At 41.4% G+C, this 22,673-nt stretch overlaps 1 protein-coding gene across 3 annotated transcripts; it reads left to right on the top strand.

Annotated features, from left to right (window-relative positions):
• Window positions 1-5,054: 5,054 nt before the first annotated feature.
• PTGR1 (prostaglandin reductase 1) lies at window positions 5,055-22,673 on the top strand. 3 transcript variants are annotated; one of them, XM_083884220.1, is made up of 10 exons: window positions 5,055-5,254; window positions 10,749-10,855; window positions 12,654-12,699; window positions 14,060-14,119; window positions 15,831-15,998; window positions 17,821-17,938; window positions 18,213-18,368; window positions 19,843-19,948; window positions 20,954-21,072; window positions 22,025-22,673. In XM_083884220.1, the coding sequence occupies exons 2-10, from the start codon at window positions 10,750-10,752 to the stop codon at window positions 22,133-22,135; spliced, it is 990 nt and encodes a 329-aa protein (XP_083740346.1). In that variant the 5' UTR covers window positions 5,055-5,254; window position 10,749; the 3' UTR covers window positions 22,136-22,673. The 3 variants fall into 3 exon arrangements, with proteins under 3 accessions (XP_083740346.1, XP_083740347.1, XP_083740348.1); XM_083884221.1 differs by having other exon boundaries at window positions 5,183-5,310; XM_083884222.1 differs by lacking the exon at window positions 5,055-5,254 and adding an exon at window positions 10,031-10,124.

Genomic DNA, 22,673 nt, shown 5'->3' with positions numbered 1-22,673 from the left:
GCCTGAGGGGCCGCCCCCAGCGCGGGACAGGGGCGGGGCCTGGGACAGGGGCGGGGCCTGGGACGGGGCGGGCGGGGCCTGAGGAGCAGCGGGCGGGGCCTGATGGAGTAGTGGGCGGGGCCTGAGGAGCAGTGGGCGGGGCCTGAGGGAGCCGCGGGCGGGCGGGGCCGGGGGAGCAGCGGGCGGGGCCTGAGGGAGCCGTGGGCGGGGCCGGGGGAGCAGCGGGCGGGGCCTGAGGGAGCCGCGGGCGGGCCTGAGGGAGCCGTGGGCGGGGCCGGGGGAGCAGCGGGCGGGGCCTGAGGGAGCCGCGGGCGGGCCTGAGGGAGCAGCGGGCGGGGCCGGGGGAGCAGCGGGCGGGGCCTGAGGGAGCAGCGGGCGGGGCCTGAGGGAGCAGCGGGCGGGCCTGAGGGAGCAGCGGGCGGGGCCTGAGGGAGCAGCGGGCGGGGCCGGGGGAGCAGCGGGCGGGGCCGGGGGAGCAGCGGGCGGGAAAGCGGCCCGGAGGAGCGGCGCACACCCTGGTGCAGGCAGGCACGGCGGGCAGGGCGGGGAAAGGCCTCCTCCGGCTCCGGCGAGGGCGGGACACGGGGGAAATGGGGGTGCCAGCCCCGTGAGGGAGGGCGGCAGGGGGCCCGTGTCCCCGGGGGAGGTGGAGGCGAACGGGAAGACACTCGGGCTTTCGTGGGGATTCTGAAGGGGGCTTGGGGAGCTTGAGCGTTAGCTCCGGGCTGCGGCGGGAACGTCTTTGTACCTCCCTGAGATTATATTAAAATGAAGGAAGTGCTGTTCTTCATGCATTCCTACTATGCCATTCCCACCCACTCCCAAAAAAAAAGAAGAAAAAAAAACCCCAAACCCAAAAACAAACAGACAAACAAACCAGATAAGCACAATTTATGCCTGTTCAAATCTATTGCTGTAATTTTCATAGACATGCTTCCATTCAAGCAGAATTAGGAGAACTTGTTCAAAATCTGTGAGTAGGTATTACTGGAAGAACAGTAGCTGTCTATTTGTTGCTGCACTGGTCAAAGCAGGAAAGCAAAGTCGGCTAGATGCATTTACTCATTCCTGAGCTTGCTTTTGTCCTGCTGGGTAATAAGACCAAGACTTTGCAGGTGGACTCCTGTACTGTCAACTGGACAGTGTTACTGCTGAAGTCTGCTGTAAAACCTGCTGAATTTGATGTTATATCAGTAATTTGAAATAATTCAGATTACTGAAATAATCCGGACTGCAGGTCTACATTACGTTAGGGAAAAAATATAGTGTATTTGCTTGCTTCAGGAATTACATTGGATGCAGTTGTTTAAGGAATTAGTGTGACAGCACTGCTGCTGGAAGTACTGCAGCCAGACTCACTTGACTACCCTTGCTTGTATCTGGAAACTATACTGGGAGAAGTTATTTTGAAGTATGGACAAAGAATCAGATTGATACTGTATAACTATACAGCCCACTTTTTATCTGGCAAACTGAAAATGTTCCCAAATTATTTTTGAATCTGCCTTCTGTGGCAAACGTGCTTGAGTGTTTCTTGCCTGCAGGAGAGCTCCTGGTTTGTTCCTGTTAAAAGTGTCTCCTTGGACTACACTGAAGGTGGCGCCTTCAAATGGCTAGTCATTCTCAAAGTGCAGTTGATGGAGCTGGCAGCTGGGGAACTAGTCCTCTACCTGCTCCAGCTGCTCCTTTTCCATCCAGACTAACCACAACCTGAAATAAGGAAATGGAAATAAAGCAGAACCAATTCTGATATGAGAGGCTTTGTCCTATGAAGGTTTGTTCTATAAGCCAGGTTCGTTCCTTATTTACGTATGACATGGGAAAGAAAAATAATTTCTTAAATATTAAGAAATACATTCTTAAATAGATTTGTAATAGTTTTGACTTTATAAGGCTTAAGTTTGAGTGCTTCATTTCAAGAAATATAAAATCCAGTTGAAGCTGCTTAACATGCAGTTAGCACGTTGGAACAAATATAACACATGGTTTGAGGAAGGAAAAAATATTTTTAGCAGCTGGCTATCTAGGAAGGGTTTTGTTATTGTTATAATAACTTTATAGTGAACTTCAGGAAAGGAAACTTCCAGCTGTTCAAGGAGCTGGTCAGTTGAACCATCTGGGAAACTGCCCTTTTGGACAAGGGGTGGAACAGAGATGACATGTTTTTAAGGACACCCGTAAAGCACAAGAGCTAGTGATCCCCAGTCACAAGAAATTGGGTAAGGAAGGCAAGAAATCAGCATGGGTGAGTAGAGAATTGCTGATCAAACTGAAAGGCAAGAAGGAAATGCAGAGGCAGTGGTAGCAGGGACAGGTATCTGGGAAGAGTGTAGGGAGTCTAAGTATGAAGGGATGGGCTGAAGAAGGCCAGGGGTCATCTGGAGCTGAACTTGACAAGATGTGTGAAGAATAACAAGAAGGGTTTGTTTGGATTATACCCTTTGCTGACCCAGGGATGGGGCAACTGAGAGTTTTAAGAACTTTTATTCCACTTTCAGTGTCATGTGAAGGGTGAGACAGTATAAGATGTTACAGTTCATGCCATCACAACCAGAAGCCAACTATATCCTAATTACAATCCATTATAAGCATTTCTTGGCCTATCAGCTTTTGCCACACAATGCTGTTAGTGCCTTAAAGCCAATCATCTAAAATCACCCCTCATGGGTTCTAATACAATGCACTTTTCATAGTTCTATTTCTCTAAAGTATCTAGTCTTATTTGCAAGGCCATCATTTAAAACTTGTTTCTAGTTCCATTTCTCTCTCAACAATGTCCATCTTATTCCATGGCATTTCTAAGTCAGCATTTTTTATCTCAATGTTTGCATACAGATTCATACTATGTGAGCCTTCTGTCAGGCTTTGAGAATTCTCAACAAATCCATTTCCCACAGGTTTCTACAGGTATGCTACTCAGGAGAGGTCAAAGAAAGTGTACACACACATATCACCATGGGAAATGCAAGGCTGGCAAATGGGTAGCAATGGATGAGAAGGCTGAGGTGCTCAATGACTTTTTTGCCTCCATCTTCAATGGCAAACCACCGCTCTTTCCACACCCTTGGAGTGGGTGAATAGCAGGGTGGGGACTGGAGTAACAAAGTGTTTCCCACTATAATTGAAGGTCTAGTGGCCAGGTTGCATCTGTGAAAAATGCCATCCTAGAGGTCCCAGTGTCACGACAAAGAAGCCATCCTAAAGTGACATATGGCACCTGACAGATTTCCTGTTGCCCCTGATCAACACTGGTCATGGAAGTGAGCCCTGACTGAGATATTTCCTAAATGTGAGTGTTCATCTAGCCCTATCTCAGAGACAAATTGGCGAGGATTGTGCACGGCAGGGAAAAGTCCAGTTGGCAGCCTATTATAGCCATAAATTCTGGTGTCCTTATGAAAGACCTAGACAGTCATGGCCTGGAAGGGCAGAATCTTTCCCCAGTACCTTGAACTTGGATCCAGCTGCATCCAGAGTTCTAAGTTCCCTAGTAGAAGAGGTCACTGATAGACGTGAACAAATCCATTTTAGAGTCACTGAGATGATGAAGGAAAACCAAGAAAGAAATGGCTTTGTTCAGTATCCAGAAACAAAAGCTATTGTTTCTGCTGCCTTCTTTAGCTGCTTAGCAAGACAGTGTTAAGAGAATGGAACCCAGCTCCTTTGAGGGGAATGCACAGTAAGAGATGATGGATGTTGTTTGCTAAACAGTGTTTTCCAATGGCACATGGAGAATCCTGAGATTTCCTCCTGCCAAACCATGTCAAGGTCAGATATTCAAATATGTTGCCTGAAGAGATTGTAAAATCTTTATCTTTTGAAACTGATACAATTTCATGTGTCTGTGTGCAATCTGATCGGTGCTCCCACTCTTAAAATTAGTTTCCTTGGATTCTTGTTGACATCCCTCTTCTTTTTTTCCTCATGTTGCTTTAATTTTTTGTTTATCCATCTCATTAATATTACAAGATAACAGGTAACAGATACCAGATCAGAGGTCTGTATATGCTAAGCAGGCTGGAAAGCACCAGCTTGAAGCTTGTCACTTCCCTTCCGAATTCACTTAATACACTATGCTGCAAGAGATGCATACACTGCTAGGGAGTGTTCAACCTTTGTAGAAATCTGTGCTTTTAAAAACTCAAAGTTTTCTTTGGCAGCTGTAAAATCAAGCAGATTAAACATTTCTCTCTGTGAGGCAGTAACAGTCTTGTTGCTGCAAATCTAAGAAATGAAACTGGGCTGTAGGTTGTTTCTACAGTTTTGATGAAATTTTGCATTTACTGATGTTACATGTGTTTGTCCTGTATTAGCATTTAAGTAAGGCAGAAGTAAAAAAAGTGCCCGAAAGAAGTTTAGGGTGCTGTGCAGTGACTGGGGAAGTACAGCTGGCCCTTTAAGAAGCTTCAGCTTTTTTTGTCAGCCCACATCAACTGCTGTGCCTCCTGGAACCATAGAACTGCTAAAGTTGGAAAAAGAATTTTAGGTCCACCTAGCACCACCATGTTCAACAGTAAATGAACGTAGTTTGTCCATGTAGTACACATGTCCTCACGTGCCATATCCACATCTTTTTTGAACACTTGCAAGTGATTCCACCAGTTCCCTGGACAGCATGTTCCAATGCTTTGCAGTCCTTTCTGTGAAGAATATTTTCATAGCACCTATACTAAATCTCCTTTGGCTCATCTTAAGCTCATTTCCTCTCATCCTGTCCCTTGTTACTTGGAGACTGGCCCCCCAGCTGGCTACAGCTTCCTTTCAGATAGCTGTAGAAAGTGATAAGGTCTTGCTTTCTGCGTCGTTTCTGAGAGCTGAATGCAGCATTTCTTCTGATGGTGTTGACTTGCATTTCTTGTGATGGTGGAATTGCAACCTTGTAACAAAGTGCACAGTCATTTAGCATAGTGGTAACCAGTCACCTCCAATCTTTGCCCTTCTTCCAAGATTTGACCGTATTGCGTAAGTAAGTGTAGTTGCAGCTGTATTGTTTCATAATGCAGAGTCATGCTTGCTTGGCTATTTGCAGTATGCCAAAAGTAGCATGGGAATGGTTTGCACTTTGTTCTTACTACAGGAAAAAAAAACAAAACAAAACAAAACAAACAAACAAACAAACAAACAAACAAACAAACAAACAAACAAAAAAAAAAAAAACAAAAAAAAAAAAAAAAAAAAACAAAAAAAAAACACCAACACCCACAACCCACAATTGAAAAAGCATTGTAAGGACTAAGCCAGAGAGGAGGAAGAGGTAATTTTTGCTAAGGCTTGTAAGCACATAGGATTTAAGGCTATATTCACTCCCAGGTAATTGGTAATCCTTGTATGTGTAAGGAAGTCCTGAGGTAGCCTCTGGACTATTACTCCCTTGGCAGTATCTACTGCCAAGAAGTCTTTTATGTTAGTTCGGGGCGGGGGATTGTGGTTTCTGTGGTTGTTTGGTTGGGTTTTGGGAGTTTTTTTCTTAAGATATTTGTCCCTTAAGCTGATTCCTGGCACTTTGCTTTGAAATGATGCAGAAGACTAATGAATTAGATCTGGGAGAAGAAAATAGATAAGATGGTGATTACCAGAAAAATATTGCTGATGTGGTGATGGGTGAATTTCTCCACAGAACCAATCTACAAACTATGTCTGAGATATACTTCACTCAGCTTTTAATCATACCCTTTTCTTCTAGTGTGGGTGTGAGCATAGGTGTAACTGCTTCAGAATGGAGATAAAAGGAAAAGTACCTCAATCACATCTGCAAATTGTGACTGTGAGGAAGATTGTTAAGCTAACCCAAAATTTTAATTGAACTTATGTAACTGACAGATTTCTAAGAAGATTTTGTCCTCAAGGTTAGATTTGGGCAAGTCCAGGCTAGGAAACCATACCACACCAGTCAGGAATAACAGCTGAGGTTACTTAAGAAAGGTAAACTTTACTGATTTGACTTGTGCTCTTTTGAAAGCTTTACTACTTTTCTATTTTAATATGATGGTTCCCAGATTTCAAGTCTCACCATTAGCTCTTCAGCCTTCAGTCAAACGATTTCAATTTTCTCAGAGTTGTGTGTCTCTTTTATTCCTGACTTTCTTTTCTAGTTGCTAGTATGTATTATGGTATTCCAGTTCTCACCTCTTCCTTCTTCTCTTCCATTTTCCCCAGAATTGTGAACCCCCTTACCCATGCTGATTTTGGGGACTGAGCTATGATTACCTATGTGAAGGTGCTTTGCTTTCAGCTCTCCTACAGTTGGCAGTAACTGCAGTGTCTGAACACAGATGGGCTTTTCCCTTTGTTACATATATTTTTAGTGGAAAAAAACAAGGCTTTCCCAATCCATTACTTCTTTCAAGATAGTCTTCATTATTTGATAACTTGATGGGCTTGACCACAGGGCAAGGAGGATTTGACGGACATCAAAATAAGTGCTGTCTTGGACTTCAATTTAAATAAAGCCTTTGATGGTTCTTTTGTTAAAAAATCAAGCAGAAATGCATCACTTCTTTTTAAAGGAGTCTTATCACTGTCTGGGCTATTTGTTCTCCAGTTATCATATCAGTCTCTTTACTGTAATGATTGTAATGGTCTATGAAACACTTCATACTGAAACACACAGAAGTGCAACAAAGAGTTTTAAATCTATCAGCAAAAAAGCTGTTTGATGAACATTCCTAATAACAAATTTGAATGAAAATTTGGAACATATTGGGAATTTATTTGTCAGAGAAATGTTCAAGGAAACAACAATTTTCAGGCATTTATATACAATATAACATCCAAAATTTTTTACAGACACTCCCAAAAATCTACCTCATTTATTGCATTACGGTATATGTGTTTTGTTTCTTTTAATTACTTCTAGAACATTTAATCTGTCTTTTTTTAATGGATAACCCAAGTTTTTTCTAGCTAAACAGTGCTTTATTAAATTTCCTGGCCCAGTTAGACAATTACTATTGATTAAGTTTTCTGGGATGTACTCAACTATGAAATGGCTCCCTTACTGCACCTGAGATGTATTAATCTAATTTTCTGGGATGTATATGCCTTTGACTCCTTAACTTTCTTGAGATATCTTTTTTTGTTCTATTACATCTAATTAATCTCTCTTTAATTGATAACCATTAAAGTATTCTTTATTGAATTTTGTTCTTCAACTGTAGATTAGGTTCTCTAAGAGGTATGGGTCCATGGAGTTCTTTCTGCAAGTGCACTGGGGCAGTGTCTCAGGGTTTTCTACTGACACTCAGCCAACACAGATCTAAATCAAAACCAGCCAAAATCACAGTCAAACATTTTTAAACTAATTAAATATGGTTCATTATACTTTTTTTAAAAAAATCACAAAACTCATGGTTAACTAAGATATAACTAACTGTCAAAAGAAATTTATTATTCGAACCTACTGACATTGAAAACAAAGTAGTATTACATTTTACAAGAGCAGGTTACTGTTCTTGGAACTGAGATTGTGGCTATGACATGCTTAGTCCAGTAAGATTTAACTGGAGCCCACAAATGTTGTGTCGCTGCTGTTTATGCTTTGGCGTTATTTAATATAACAAATTAAGCAACCCAGTCCTTACCACTTCTTATGATTTTATATCTAAATATATAAATAATCTTGGTTCCTTAACCTGGAAATTAGGTTTTAGATCCATTAATCAGGCATGTGTCTCTGTTGTTTTCTGTTTGGGGCTTTTTGCTTTATGACCTACAGGAAAGTCTCCTAGCCTTGAAGTAGCTAAAATGGTACGATTTCAGTAGAAAAAGAGAAATAATAAACAGAAAAATTGTTCTGTGTCCAAAATTAGTCCTAAATATAATAAAAAGGGTATTGTGAAATTAGTCTTTCAATATTATTCCTAGGCAAGATTGTTGCTCTTCTGAGAAAACCCGTATATTCCAAAAAATAGAGATCTTTGATAGAAAGATGAAGATTGTGTGAATGGGAGATCTGATAGTGGAAGTACACAAAGAAACAACAGAAGAGAGACAGAAATGGCCCATAGTGATGGCACATAGATTTGCAGATCGTCATGATTACAGCGCCTTTGAAAGGGCCAGGTAGGGAAAACAAAGGACATCCTGAAGCAAGTAACAAGTTCCTGGACTCGGACTTGAAGAATCAAGCTATTAAGATAGGATAGTGGGAGAGAAAAGAACAGGGCTGGTTCCTTGAAGGCATACTGGCAAAGGAGACAAAAAGCAGGGAGTCAGTACTGATGATTCACAAACATGTAACAGGTTCGAAGACAAAGCATTTCTGAATCACCGTTGGCTCCCCGAGGGTACAAACGGCACATCAGTGATGGCTGCTGGCCTAGCCAGCATCCATTTGTCCCTCATCATTCCTGGTTGGGGCACTTGGGTACCTATCTGAATTGCAGGGCACGCAGGTGGGACAACCCCCTCCCAATTGCCTGTGAGTGTAAGCTAGTGAATGAGATCAGTTACGTGTTACTCTGACCTCACCTTTTACTCCTGTAAACGTGTTTCCTGGCTTTGCTTTGTTGTTGCCGCTGTGTCATGGTATATTTTGTTACAGCCAAACACTGTTGATACCAAAGCAAATACATAAAGCAGCAGATACAAATGCTGGCTTTGGCTGCCCACTTACCAACTGTGTGATGATTTGACATTGATTTTGATTATACTTTCTTCATTTTGTGAAACGTGATTTCCCCGGCACACATTTCTGGCGCAAGAAACCTTCACTTGTGTTGTTTTCTTTGTCATTGAGGAACACGGAATATCTGTTTCATCAAAGAAAGTTGTTGAGTGTTGATTAGTTCCTGGATTTGGTGACTTACTCTTTTATCTTAGTAGCGGAGAGCTTGCCCTGTTCTCCCTGGTCCTTGCATGTACATCTTTATTAAACGCATCTTGCTTTTTTTTCCTCAAGTCCTTGTAACTAATTAGCACTTCTGTCTTCATGGGTTTTGTAGTTGAATGTCGTTATTGTGATAAATAGCATGAGCAATACGCCAATTATTTCCAATCAAGTAATTTATTTTGATTACAGCAAGCGTAGCAGTAAGGCAAATCAGCGCTGGGCGACAGGGGGATCTCCATCCCGCCAACTGCCGCGCCTCCTCCGTCTTCTTGTGTCTTTTTAAGCAGTCTGAATCCTTGTCGACGTGACAATTTTGGGGTACTCTGCGTATGTCTTCCTACTTGTTGCCGGGGGCCCCTCGAGGTTCTGCCACCGATGTTGCAACCGGTAACCGACAAGTTTCTTATGCAAGCATACTACATTAAGCAAATCCAACAGCCCACTTCCTGATTTTGAAATGAACAAACAAACTCTATCACAGTTATGTATTGGTTTCTTTACACTTTTCAACCTTCATATTGTACTTGTGGATTTTCACGAAAAGAACAAAAGCTGAAGGCAATCCCCTGCACAGTTTTCTCCCTCCCTATATCCCTCATTGCAACATACCTCGTTGCAACATACCTCATTGCAACATAGTTGGGGCAAAAAGTTTGCAATTGTTTCTTAAGGTGGCTCCTAGGTAGAAGCCTTAGCCACACAAGCTCTCTTTGCGCTGGGAGCAGCGAAAACATTCAGGGCACACACCATGACTGGCGAACATATGGACCATTTGCTGTGTTAAAGTATGAATTGAGCAATTAAATGGACATCAATTTTTAATTAAATATTTTTGCACAGAGGTAGAACTCTTAAGAGTTTCATGACTGGATGGATAAAATGTCATTTGAAGAAACTTCTGTTGTGGTGGATAGTCTTGTCTCCCGACTGCAGCATTTTGTGGGTTCTAGAACCACAGGCTTTATGCTTTACTATCGCGTGCTTGGCAACGTGCCTGTGCAGCTGGCCGGGCACTGAACTGGGCGCGGGGCGGGGCGGGGAACGGGCGGGTGGAAGGTTTGATCTCAAATCTTAATGAGAAGAAGATGAATCACAATGGGTGTGCCTTATGCTATGCTTACTGAGGGTTTACATTTACTCCTGGGGATGTGTACTGAGGGCGGGACCTGCCGACAGCAGACATTTTCACCTTTTTAAAGTGTGTGTGACTGAAGGAGTCCAGCCACTGACTGATCAGACTCAGAAGGTTATTGACTTGCCAGCAGAAGACCCAGTTTTCACCTCCCTGCTCTAAGTATAAGCTTCTCTTTCTTTGATCTTGTTGATGAACTTGGGTGTAGGAAGGGAAAAGGACCTGTGAGGATAGAATTAATGCAAATAATTTGTTTGTTTCTGTCTTGTATGAAAAATGTTGGTAGCAGAATGGTCCCAATTCTAAGCTCTAAGCTTCGCAACAGGAGAAGCGTTTTCATTCAGTACGATGCGTATCACAGAAAGAAGTCTTGATTGTCTTTGTTTTTCAAGCATGTAAAAGTTTAGGTTCAGTAGATACTTCAGGTAATAGGGGAAGTAGACTTAAGTTTTTAAATTTTTTCTAAAGGGATTTTTTTTCTCCTAAAAATAGTAGATTTTTCTTCTTTAGAAAGGGAGTTGTACATTTTGCTGGGATGATTTCCCACCTGAGGACTTGCCAGCAGGCAGGGAAGTCTGACAGGAAGATCTGGGTTGCTAAAGCAATGAAGACGCTTTTCTGACATTTTCTTAACCTGTGATATTAACATAGAAGCAAGTAGAGGCTTTCTTGTGTCATGGCACATTATCAAAATAGGTGTTTTGCCTGATAAAATCTAAACAAGCCCGAGCAGCCAAGCACTTTTGGACATCACTTTGACAGGTGTGCTTTGTGTTTGTTGCACAGGATGGTGGTTTCCAAAGCGTGGATTCTGAAGAAGCATTTTGACGGTTTTCCCAAAACCAGTGACTTTGACCTGAAAAAGATCGAGCTACCAGATCTAAAGGATGGAGGTGAGCAGAGTGCTATCTGTTACTACTAATTTTTCTGGAGGCTATATGATTGCTGATGTGTGGCCGTGGATCTATAAAACTGCACGTTTCTCTTTGGAATTTCAAAAATTGCTGGCTTGTCACAAGCTGTGCACCTTAAGGGAGGACAGTTGCAGAAGAAGTATACTTCTTGGGGTATGGGGTTGGTGATTTCAAAGACACTTTGCCTTCTGATAACACCCTTAGAAGCAATGATTGAATTCTAAGTCTATTACAAAGCAATTGTGGTATACCTTTCACAGTTTCCTGCTGCCTGATGACAGAGGCATTCAAATGTGTTTGTAAGTGGAAAAAATTACCAAAGTGATATGGCCTCAGAACTGACAACCACAAGGAAAATAGGATTTGTTTATTGCAGAAAGAGAGAAGTGGACTGTGACACAGAACCAATGAAATAACTGTATGAGGACCCTAAGACATTTTACTAATAAAATATTTTTATCTATTTAAATTTGTAAAATTCTTTGGTAAAAGATGGAGAACATGATATCCTATAGGAGTAGGTTTTCAGGAGAGTTTTTCATGCTGACAGAAAAAATATTGAGGACAGTGCTGGGGGAGAGCAGAGTGACTGTGTTGGGAATGAACCTGCAGCTGAAAGACCTCAGGGCTGGAGTCAGTGAAGGTTGGTCTTTTATTTCAAGAAGTAGGATGGCAAGATTTCTGCCTGCATTATTTTTTTTTTTTGGCAGTCCTGATTTTGTTTGATCTGTTCCAACAAGAAGAGAGATTGAATGTAAAAAGAAAAAAAGGGGACATTTTTATTCCTGTGTTTCTCTGTTTTGAAAAGAGTAGAGAATATGATAACTTATTATCATATCAACAGCAACAGCTCTTGATAAAAGAATGAACTTCGATTTTTGGTTTCAGATGGACATTTGTATTTTCTTGAGCCTCATCCCCCCACTTGTAATTTACAAAATTTGCCATACTTTATAAGGTGTGCAGAAGAAATTATGCAAAAGGATATTAAAGTACCAATTACATTTACAACTTAAATGTTTGAAAACTGATTTCTCTTACATATATGGATACACTTAAAAATTTAATGCCTGTGGGTATTTAAGAATATGGAGTATTATTTTCCTTCCTATTTTAATCCCTAAAGCAAAAAGAGGCATAAGTTCACACTACAGTAACACTTCTAAAGGCAATGGCCTTCCTTGTTATGTTACATGGCTTTCCTGCTCGCTCTGGAACAATGGGAAGGTATTTACAACTGTGTACATTTCTAGCTTGTACTAGCTAGACCACTGCAGTACGGGCAGTGAAAAATATTAGTAGGTGGAGATGAACTTCTAAAAGTGCTGTGTAGTTGAGAAGTTTAAAACATGCTTAACAATGTCTTTCCCTAGAGACTAAGGGAGCCAAGTAGTTTGTATTTGACCTATGCCACCCTCTTCTGGCTGAATCATGGGATGACATTTTATATACATCAAAATTAAGAGAGAGTTTTGTTTAGGAATTCTGGCTGCTTGACTCTCCTGTAGAGAGAGGAGACACATGCAAAATTGCAAGGTTGAAAATAAGATAGTTTCCTAAAGCTACACTGGGGAAAGTTTATTTTTCAACAGCATACCAATAACCCAGAATGAATGAATGTAGTATTTGTTTCTGGTAGGTATTCCCTAAACAAAGATGAGATATGGGAGTTTTGGGCTATCAGGAGTTCATATCAATTTAGCTGAAAGACTGACTTGTGGAAACTATGCTCTACGGCACTGTTAATATCTAGGAATTTGCTTTGTCTTTCTTGCAGAGTTGCTGCTTGAATCAGTGTTTCTCAGTGTTGATCCTTACATGAGGTATGCCTTTTTGTCATTTCTGAATTTCTGGTTAAAACACCTCGTTTGATTTGCCACTTAAAACAGCAGTGGCCAGTACTCACTGTTGCAAGAGTCCCAATGCCTTTGTCAGCTTTTTAAAAAATGTATGTTAATGTTACAAGACTCAAAATATGGAGCTCTGCCAGATTTAGCTAGACATTGGGGTAACATTTCTGCTGCCCTAAACTTTCCTTGCAACCAGCTCTTGTTCCTTGTCCTGTCTTCAGCTGGAATGCAATGTACTCAAATGAGGGTGCAGCCTTGTAGCAGTTCCTGCTTAATTTATTGTAGCAAACTAATACTTAAGGACACATATTCTGAGTTGGACATTGCTGATATACCCATGTCCTGGGGTGACTTTGTGATGCTCGTATCCCCAGTTGTCTGTTCTGTTTATGCTGGATATTAAGTTCTACATGTTTAAGACTGGTTCCAAGAGCGAAAGAGAGGAAAGAAGAAGTGCACAGTTTGTTTTCAGAAACTGCACCCACATTTTGCTCCTGAACTGTGCTGTCTATGGACAGACAGACAGCAAGAGAGAGCTCTCCTTTGCTTTTTAGTTAGTTTTTAGCTAGCTGAGGCAGAGACATTCCCTGGACTGTTTTTTTTTTTTTTTTTTGTTTTTGTTTTTTCTTGGAACTGTTTAAACCTGTTCTGGGCTAAAAAACCAGAAAACACCTGGACCTCAGGCCTGTGGCTCACTGGGGCCCAGGACATCATTTTCCAGCACTGGAGGGACTGATGAGAGACTGAGAGAGCTGAGCTACAACCTAGGGCAAGGACTTTCCCAGTTTTACCATCTCTCTTCAGAACAGCAAGAGGTTTTATTGATTAATATTATTCATTTTTTATGCTTGTGAACACTTTTCTCATTGAATAAACAGTTTTTTCTACTTTTCTCTAAGGAAACTTTTTCCTGGGCCAGTTGGGGGAGGGGCCACTTGGGTTTGCTTTCTGGAGGGACCCCATTTGGAGGTTTCCTCCCAAATTTGCCCTGAACCCAGTAGGCAGTAGTTGAAGCACAGGGGAATTGGGTAGTTTGAAGAGGTATTGTGGACACTAAATTCAGAGATAATTCTCTGAGTCTCAGGCTTTTTGTAGTGGTGGACCATGCTGGGAAGATTATTGCTATCATCCCTCGAACACTCCTGCCCAGGATACCTAAGTAGCTGGTTTAGGAAAACATCTGATTATGCTGTTGTGATAATAAGCTATTTGTCTGCTGTTCAACAACGCTGCTGATACTCTTTTCCTGGGTCAAACAGTTGCTACTATTTCATAGTGTATCTGGAATATTATTAAAGCTGCATACAGTAAGCTGTGTTTGCCTGTGTTGCAGACCTTATAGTCGAAGGTACATGAAGGAAGGCGACATAATGATGGGCACACAGGTTGCCAGGTAAGACCTTCAGTTCCTCTTATCAATGTGCATGGCAGAACTCAACATGAACATGCTGACACTGGAGATATCTGCAGCCTATGTTACCCATCCTTGACTTGTATGTACATGCTTCTGCTACTGACATTCTTATCTGTTGCTGCTTGGAATGTGTTTTTCCTCTAAGAACCTCTTTTGCCTTTCTGGAGAGCATTTAGATCTATGATAAAATCTGTATGTTGTTTCTAGTGATAATGTCTTCAAAGGCAATTTTTACAAGGATAAAGGACCAACCATTGTACTTGCCACACATTTTAAATTTCACATTTTAAAACCTGATGTGCTAGTAGCTGCATGTCTCCAACCATGCATGCTTGTTGCAGCAGCCCTCTTGTTAGAGGGTAGAAATGAGCTGAAAAAAAGACCTCTTATTTTTCTCACCATGAAAAGTGTCCTGGTTTATTCCTCTTGACAGCTGAGCCATCCTGACTCAAACTATTCACTGACTCTGGCTGCAGCAAGCTCCTATTGTATGTTTCCCTTGCAGCCTCTGACTGCTGGTTATTTCCTGTTAAACTATGACTACAGGTATTAGTTTACAGATTCTGAATGTAGGCCTTTATCTAGCTAGACTATGACTGCAGGTTCCAACAACAGGCTCTAACTGCAGGCCCAGACTGATCTCACAGCAGTGATTCTCTCCCCTCAGGATCCTTCTTCTTCATGATACTCACATTCATCATACTCCATGATAATCCTCCTCACCTGCTAACCCACTCCCTTTTATCACATTTATCTTTATTGGCTATAGCTGTGACTCATCAAGGGTGAGGCTGTATTGAGTAATTAACACAGCTGGTACCTACCAGGGACAAGGTCACCTGTATTCCCTTCTCCTACACGTTATCTACTCCAGCTGAAAATGCCTCTGCATAACCAAAGACACAGCTCTAGCCAAAGGGTTATATAACCTTAAATCCATCCTTTTCCCAAGCTTGTGGTAATGTAGCTACACAGATGTTTCCTTTTGTCACTTTGTTCCTGCTGTGCCGCCTGTAAGTTGCTGCCTAGGAACATCTGTGGCATTTGATTCTTGTGTTTCTCTGCAGAAACATTGAGGGCTGGGATAAATTAACAGCTGAGTCTGATGAACAGAAGGTCAACTGTTTCTAATAATTCTAAGGTGCCTATCTACCCCTTTCCAAAACAGTTTTCTTGTTGAGCTAAGAAAATGGAATTTTCATTTGGCATAGAATCTGCTGATATAGATATCTCCCTGATTTTAGGTATTGCTTTTTATTTGGTTTCATTGCCATAAGAGGTTCCATCTTTAGGATCTTCAACTTTTAAATGAGATGAAGTTTGTCTGAGAATAGACAGCCTATCAGCAGCTCCTTATTGTTCCATATTTTAATCCCAGCATCCTCTTTCCTGTATTCTGACTCACAAAAGCCTGGTCTGATCTCAAACTAAACTGGTGCTGGTCAAAGAAACAGTTGGCACTTTTGTGGGAAAACTTAGTTTATCATTGGCTGGGCTGAATCTAAAATAATTTTCCAGTATCTCCTTCATGATAAGAGGTTGTAGACATTTTAGGAAAGACACTTGAAACCTACAGCATCAGTAGGTATGGGATAAAAATCATGACATGAAATATTTCTTTTCTGAATCACAGGAAAAATGGAAGAGCCAGTATTAATTAGTTTCTGGTTTTTGGTTTTTTTTTAAACAGGATTGTAGAAAGCAAAAATCCTACTTTTGCAGTGGGGGCCTATGTCGTGGGTAACAAGGGCTGGAGAACTCATTTTATCTCTGATGGGAAAGACCTACAACTCCTTCCTTCCAATTGGCCGGAATCACTCCCTAAATCTCTAGCTCTTGGAACAGTTGGCATGCCAGGGTAAGTTTTGAGATGAAAAGGCAACTATCCCCTGGATTTTGGTGTCCAGCAGGTTTCTGGCCCTCTGTATTGACCTTTGTCTTGTTCTATCAGCATGTTGTCTATTCACACTGGTAAAAAAATGTGCTTCTGGATGCCCTTGCCCTGTATAAGACATGAAGTTTGGCCATGCTCTGCATCAGAGGAGATTTGCCTTGGAGATTATCGTGCCTCTCCTTAAAGAGCTGTAGTAACTCAGAGAGAGGATTGACGAAGAGCTGGAAAGAATCTGGTTCAGTCTGTATTAGCCTCAGTGGAAAATCTCAAACTTCACTGGCACCTGGACTAGTCTGCTTTTACTGCTTGGGCTCTGTTGCTATTACTGTATTTCCAGAATCAACCCTAAAATGCAAAAGACAGATGCTGTATCATGCAGCAAAATAGATGTCCTTTAAATTGCACTAAAGCAGACAGAACTGCTGTGCTCGAGAATCTGTATTTACTATTGGAAACTCTCAGTCATTTGCTTGCGTTTCTTACCTTATTCAGTTTTTATGTTACCAGCATGTAGTTTTTTATGGGAGATCAGGACTTAGTCAGTCCTAATGATCTGGAAGGCTTTCAAAATGATTGTAAAATTGTGTGTGGTGGAGAACTTCTCAGATTTCATTTTATCAGTCAAGATCCATGTTTTTCTAGATGTTTTGTAGAGGGATTCAGTTAGTTCTTTCAGTTGAGACCACGTGGGAAGCTCTAAGCTTGAATTTAGAAATTAGAAGAAGAGTTTTGTGGTGTTCTTGGCCAGTCAATGAGCTACTTTAGTGGTTCCTACAGATTGCTAGTGCACTGGTGAGATCTGAACACAGTTTCCAGTATTTCCCTCACTACAAGAAAGACTTTGAGCTGCTGGGGCATATTCAGAGAAGGGCAACAGAGCTAATGAACAACCTGGACCACAAATCTGATGAGAAGCAGCTGAAGGAGCTAGACTTGTTTAGCATGGATAAAAACAGTCTCAAGGAAACCTTTCTCTTCTGTACAACTACTTGAATGAGGTTGTAGCCAAATGGGAGTCAATCTCCCAGGTGATAAGTGACGGGACAACAGGAAGTGGCCTCTCAGGCTGCATTAGGGGATATTCAGGTTGGCCATCAGGAAGAATTTCTTCACAGAAGAGGTAGTCAAGGATTGGAACAGGCTGTCCAGGGAGGTGGTGGATTCGTTATCCCTGAAAGTGCTCAGGAAACAACTGGATGTGGCACTTAGCACTAAGGTTAATTTACAAGGTGGTAATTGGTCAAAGGCTGGACTCAGTGATCTTGGAGGTTTTTTCCAACCTTAAGAATCTGTGTTTCACCCAGTAGCCATAGCACAGTGGTCCTCAGGAGCAGTGAGCTCATCAGTTCAGCAAGCTTTTCCTCACCCTTTTTATCTTCTTCTGCCATCTTTGATTTGTGATGAGTATGATTTAATCTAGTAGATACCAACTGGCAACTGACCTCTCACTTGGATTTATTATCTCTTCCAGTATGTAACTGCGTTGTCACAGAGTTATTATCTGTGTTTCTCCTTTTTACAAATGAGCATAATTAAAACTGTTTTCACCATAGAAAGATTTCTGCCTCAACATTCTCTTCCCAGCAGTGTATCTGTGGTTTTTTTTTTCCTGTGATGGCTGTGAAAAAGCCAAATTAAGAAGGCCTGATTAAGTTTTGTATTTTGCAATACAGGAAAACTTAATCTTGTTCTGGTGGTGATGATATTTTGGTTCAGTGGGTCAAGTCAGGTTTCTGTGTCTGTCATCTTCTATTCATCACTGAACATTCTTTCCTTTTCTTTGCAGCCTCACTGCATATTTTGGTCTGCTGGAGGTCTGTAAGATGAAGCCAGGAGAGACAGTGCTGGTTAATGCTGCAGCTGGCGCTGTGGGCTCTGTGGTGGGGCAGCTTGCTAAAATTGGGGTGAGTGGCTTGAACTTGCTGCTAAGAAGACACAGCTTTAAAACAGGCAACAAGGCCATGAATGATCAGTAGGACAAGCATGTCCGAAGGCATGCCTACACTAGGGTCTTGAGATGGAAGAGCTCCTGAAGACACAGCAAATCTAGTCAGAATGTTTCAGAAACTCATGCTGACAATAGCCTTACTTTAAGGGTGAGCCCTTCACCCAGCACACTCTGAGTGTCACCCTGTGTTCTCAGGTCTGTTTATACATGTTTTTCTCCTTTCCTTGCAGGGTTGCAAAGTGGTTGGCTGTGCTGGCTCAGATGACAAGGTTGCCTATCTGAAAAAAATAGGCTTTGATGAAGCCTTTAATTACAAGACTGTTAAATCTCTGGATGAAGCACTGTCTAAAGCCTCTCCTGATGGCTATGACTGTTTCTTTGACAATGTAAGTTGAGAGAGAATGTCTTGCCTTGAGCAGCTGTCATTTTCTTTAAACTGTGGAACAAACTCAATATTGTAATAATCTGATTGAAGTCTATACCAGGATTTCAATATGGAGATCCATTTAATCAAGCAATGGTCTCTGTAGGAGTTTCCTGCTTTTCTGTTCCCTTCCCACACATATTTCTGCAGCTTACTTGAGCAGTAACAGAAAGAACAAAACTCAAAAGGCAAAGCTGGACTGTTGGCAGTTTTTGTGAGTGGAGAGAGAGGTTTTACTTTACTCTCTGAAAAGCATGACACATTTTGGGGAGGTGACGGTCACAGTAACATGAAACTGATCCAGTCCATTCCTGGCCTCACCTTCGACCACAGGCAGTTCTCTGCTATTGCTGAAAGGGGAGTGAGTGTGGATGGCTCCACATTATGTGGTCATGTGGGCTGCTGTAAGCAAAACCATAGCAAGGCCCACTTGCAAAACTACTGGAGCAGCCCTCAGAGAGTTTCTGACATCTCCCAGATATGCACTGTTCTTGATAGGTGTTTGAATATGAACATCTTATTCTGAAGGCTAAGAAAGTTTAGCAGTGCAGGTAAATCATGTCAGTTCACTTTCAAGATAAAGAACTAACCCTGTCTATTTGGGTTTCCTACTACAGCTAACATATGCATTATATCTGGTAATACAATACCTGGCCACAGGGGTATTAGCAGATATACCGGCCTTAAACTCTCTGGCTAGCTATCCGCTTTAAAAGAAGCCATCATCACCTCTTTAGCATGTCTTTCCTTCAGTAGTGCTTCTGCCAATCCAGAGATGAAAGCTGTGGTGTTTTGTCTTTCTCTGGCAATTGAAAGGAATGTTTGGTGTCAGGGCAAAATGCTTGTCTCTGTGGCAGGAGCTCCTGCCACTTTGTGTTAGCCTTCCAAATTTCATGTCCTGTGCTGCTAAGGTCTTAAATAGGTTTCATGGTCGTGTCCATTCTCTTCGTTCTCACTTCCAACTTTTGTGCACAGCTCTCCACAGCAGTAAATTTTCTAACAGCTTTTCGCCGTTAAAAGCTTCTTTTCACAGCATATCCCTATTTTGGAGATGAGAACTACAAAGTAAAAAGTTTTCATCACCACAATGTAAAGATACTGGTGTGTGGGAAAAGCAGAGCTGGTGCTTCTTAGCACCCTTAGGAGGAGGGATCTATGTGTTAGTCCTGCCTGATGCTTCCAAACCAAGCTTCGTGAAGCAGATTTAGAATTAAAACTCATTCCCTACATTCATAACTAACTTCTGGAAGAGTTGGATTGAGTCCTCATAGCGCTGTGTAAATGCAAGGGTTTTGGCAGCCACCAAGTCTTTGGGGTAGTGGAAGTTGCTGCCCCCAACTGAACCTGTTGGTGCAACAATGCAATGTCAGCAGATTTTGGCAATCAATGCTAAACACTGGATTTCTCTAATGCTGTACATGCTCTGATTCTTGTAGGTGGGTGGAGAATTTGCCTGTGTTGCTATCAACCAGATGAAGAAATATGGAAGGATTGCAGTCTGTGGTGCTATCTCTCAGTACAATGACTCTGTGCCTCAGAAAGGTGAGGGCCTTTATTGTGTCTAAATTGATTTTCTCTTTGGTGCTGGCAGAAAGACATTACAACATTCTACTGTTTACTTCTCTGTGCCATTTAAGTCTATATATGTGCATACATTTGGGTAACTAACTGCTGCTGTGGGACACTGGGGCCATGCTCCTTGTGTGTGCATGTACTCATCCTCCTTTGTGCACACTATATGGTGAACATCAGCTGATTGGAAATGAAGGAGTGGCTAAAATACTTAAAACAGGACTCCACACAGCCCTATGCAGATATAGATCAGCAGAAGCCAGGTGCAGTGTCAGGATGCCATTTATACAGTAGTACATACTTGAAGATGAGACAATTGTTTTCCCTCAGGTTTTTAGATTATTCAGCTTAAGGTTTTTGAGTTGTTTTTTTTTTTTCCCATAAGATTTCAGCTACTAATAAAACTGCTGAGAAATGTGGCTGAATGAATACTCATTTTCAATAGCATTAAATTTTCCAGATTTGCCTTCTAAAAGAAATAGGAGGACTGTATTCTCTTCGATAGCTGACCGGCTCTCAACTCCTACATCACCTTAAAAATGGAACAGGCTTTTGGTAATGAGGAAACTTACACATTTCTATGACTGAGGAAACTGTTTTTCTGGAGTTTGTAGCTTAAATTTTGAGAGTTAGAGCATGAGAGCCTGTCAGGCTATCAAACAAGGTGTTAAAACAGTATTTTTGAGATTCAGCTTAAGTCCCTCAGGTGAAGCTTTGTTTCTGAATGAAACTGTTTTCAGAATCGTTTAGTCCCATAGCTTTATAGATCAGGCCTTTGTCTCCCTAGGTGACTGTCTGTCCATGAATTTTCAGTCTTTTGTGCTGGAAATTCTCTTTGGAAAAAAAATATCTGTTGCTTCTGGCTGAAACAAAGGAATTCTGTGGTCTTTACTGGCTAAAAGCTCCCTTTATGCTTTGGGACTTATTCTATGAAACTGATATTTCACGTGGCTTGCTGGTTCTTTTCTCTTGCAGGGCCTTATCTGCAGCCTCCAATGATTTTCAAAGAACTTCAGATGGAAGGGTTTATTGTGAGCCGATGGAACCACCGCAGGGAGGAAGGTCTGCAGGCCCTGCTAAAGTGGGTCGTGGAGGTAAGAAATGAAGGCGCAGTTGTTTGTAAGGTGTACTCACACTGCAGATTCCATCTTTGCAAGAGATCTCTTGTCATAGCTGTTTAAGTGAGGTCCCAGCATGACACTTTCCTTCTTCCTGACTTGATCTTTCAGACTCTTGGCGACACTTAAACCATAGTAAATATGCCTGATCCCTTCTGTTTTGCTGAAACATGTGATATTAGCTTGTAGACTCCAATATAATCCAGAATACATGTAGGCTTTGAAGAAGCATGCTTCCAGAATAATTCAAAACACTTATCTGGTAATGAAGATTTTCATATTTAGAGTAATTCCTGTATTTCTCATTCAGTCATTTGTAGTATGGGCCAGGATTTCCATTGTAGTATTGTGCTGAAATTACTGGCAAGAATGAATGTTTTTATAGTATTAGAGCTGGGCTTTAGATGGACTAAAAGGGAATTTCTTATATTTTATTTTTCTAGGTGGAAGCTGAGTTAGTAACCAAGTTGGTTCATGGCTGTGAGAAGTTTGTGAGTGTGAACACTAAAGGCTAAGAGACTGTAGCTTTTACAAACATGAGGATTTAGGATGGGTCAGGTTTTGATAACTGGATTTGCAATTCCATACTTCTGCATGGGTAGAAACAGGCCTGGCTTTGGGGAAATGAACCCCTACCTGTCAGTTTGGGGACAAAGTAGCAATAAATCTGTCCTGGTATGTTTTTACAGCAGTAACTTTTGCTTCCTGTTATGGAAGGTTTTAGAACAAAAGCAAGTAGAAGGTAGAAAGTTTTAGAAAAAAAGCAGATCTTCACAAGAGCCCACCTGGTTTTTCAGTTATCCAGCTGCATGCCAGCTTGCATGTTTCAAATGCAATATATGCAAAAATATATATGCTGGAGAAAATTTTGCTGCAATTTATTCAGTTTTGGTGGATGAAAATTCAGCAATTTCCTTTCTTTTGACAGGGAAAAGTGAAGTACCATGAACAAGTCACTGAAGGATTTGAGAACATGCCAGTGGCTTTTATGGGAATGTTAAAGGGAGAAAATCTTGGAAAAGCTGTTGTAAAAATGTGAAGATCAGATTTTCCTGGAAGACTGGCACAGGAGAATATGATTCTGTTACATGCTTTTAATTCACTTGTCAAATTATACAATCAGTATGTTTCAATAATTTTGCTGGATGTTTGGTGATTGTAATGTCTGTTAATAATCTGGCTAATAAGTCTAAGTATATTCCAATTGCTTTGCTCTTGAAGAAATTGAGAATTACTTCCTAGAACTACACAAAACAAAGCGCCTTAGAATTGCTGAAAATTAGAACTGTAACAGGTTTGTTAATAGCTTGAACCTTTCTACAAGTAGACTTGTAGAAAGGAAAATCAATTTGAAAAGCTTTGCTAACTGATGGCACATTTAATTTTTACCCATTGATTTGGCCCAGAACTTTGCAAGGGGCATGTTTTTAACCCATATCAAGGAGCAGAGAACGGTCAAAGCTAACAACACTTGGGGATACCAGCTTCCTCTCTAGCTGGCTTTTTTTTAAATAACAGTGTAGCTATCTCAGTTACATTGAGAATATAGAAAAGAAAAATAAATCTCTTAATGTATA

Source organism: Zosterops lateralis (genome assembly GCF_965231275.1).
Source record: "Zosterops lateralis genome assembly, chromosome: Z".
Lineage (NCBI taxonomy): Eukaryota > Metazoa > Chordata > Aves > Passeriformes > Zosteropidae > Zosterops > Zosterops lateralis.
This window is presented reverse-complemented; position numbering and strand designations above follow the sequence as displayed.

Excerpts from the sequence above, each read along its gene's own strand:
- PTGR1 (XM_083884220.1), top strand. The coding sequence starts at position 10,750 with ATGGTGGTTTCCAAAGCGTGGATTCTGAAGAAGCATTTTGACGGTTTT. Across the intron at positions 12,700-14,059 it reads AGTGTTGATCCTTACATGAG|ACCTTATAGTCGAAGGTACA; the intron begins GTATGCCTTTTT and ends CCTGTGTTGCAG. Across the intron at positions 17,939-18,212 it reads GGCAGCTTGCTAAAATTGGG|GGTTGCAAAGTGGTTGGCTG; the intron begins GTGAGTGGCTTG and ends CTTTCCTTGCAG.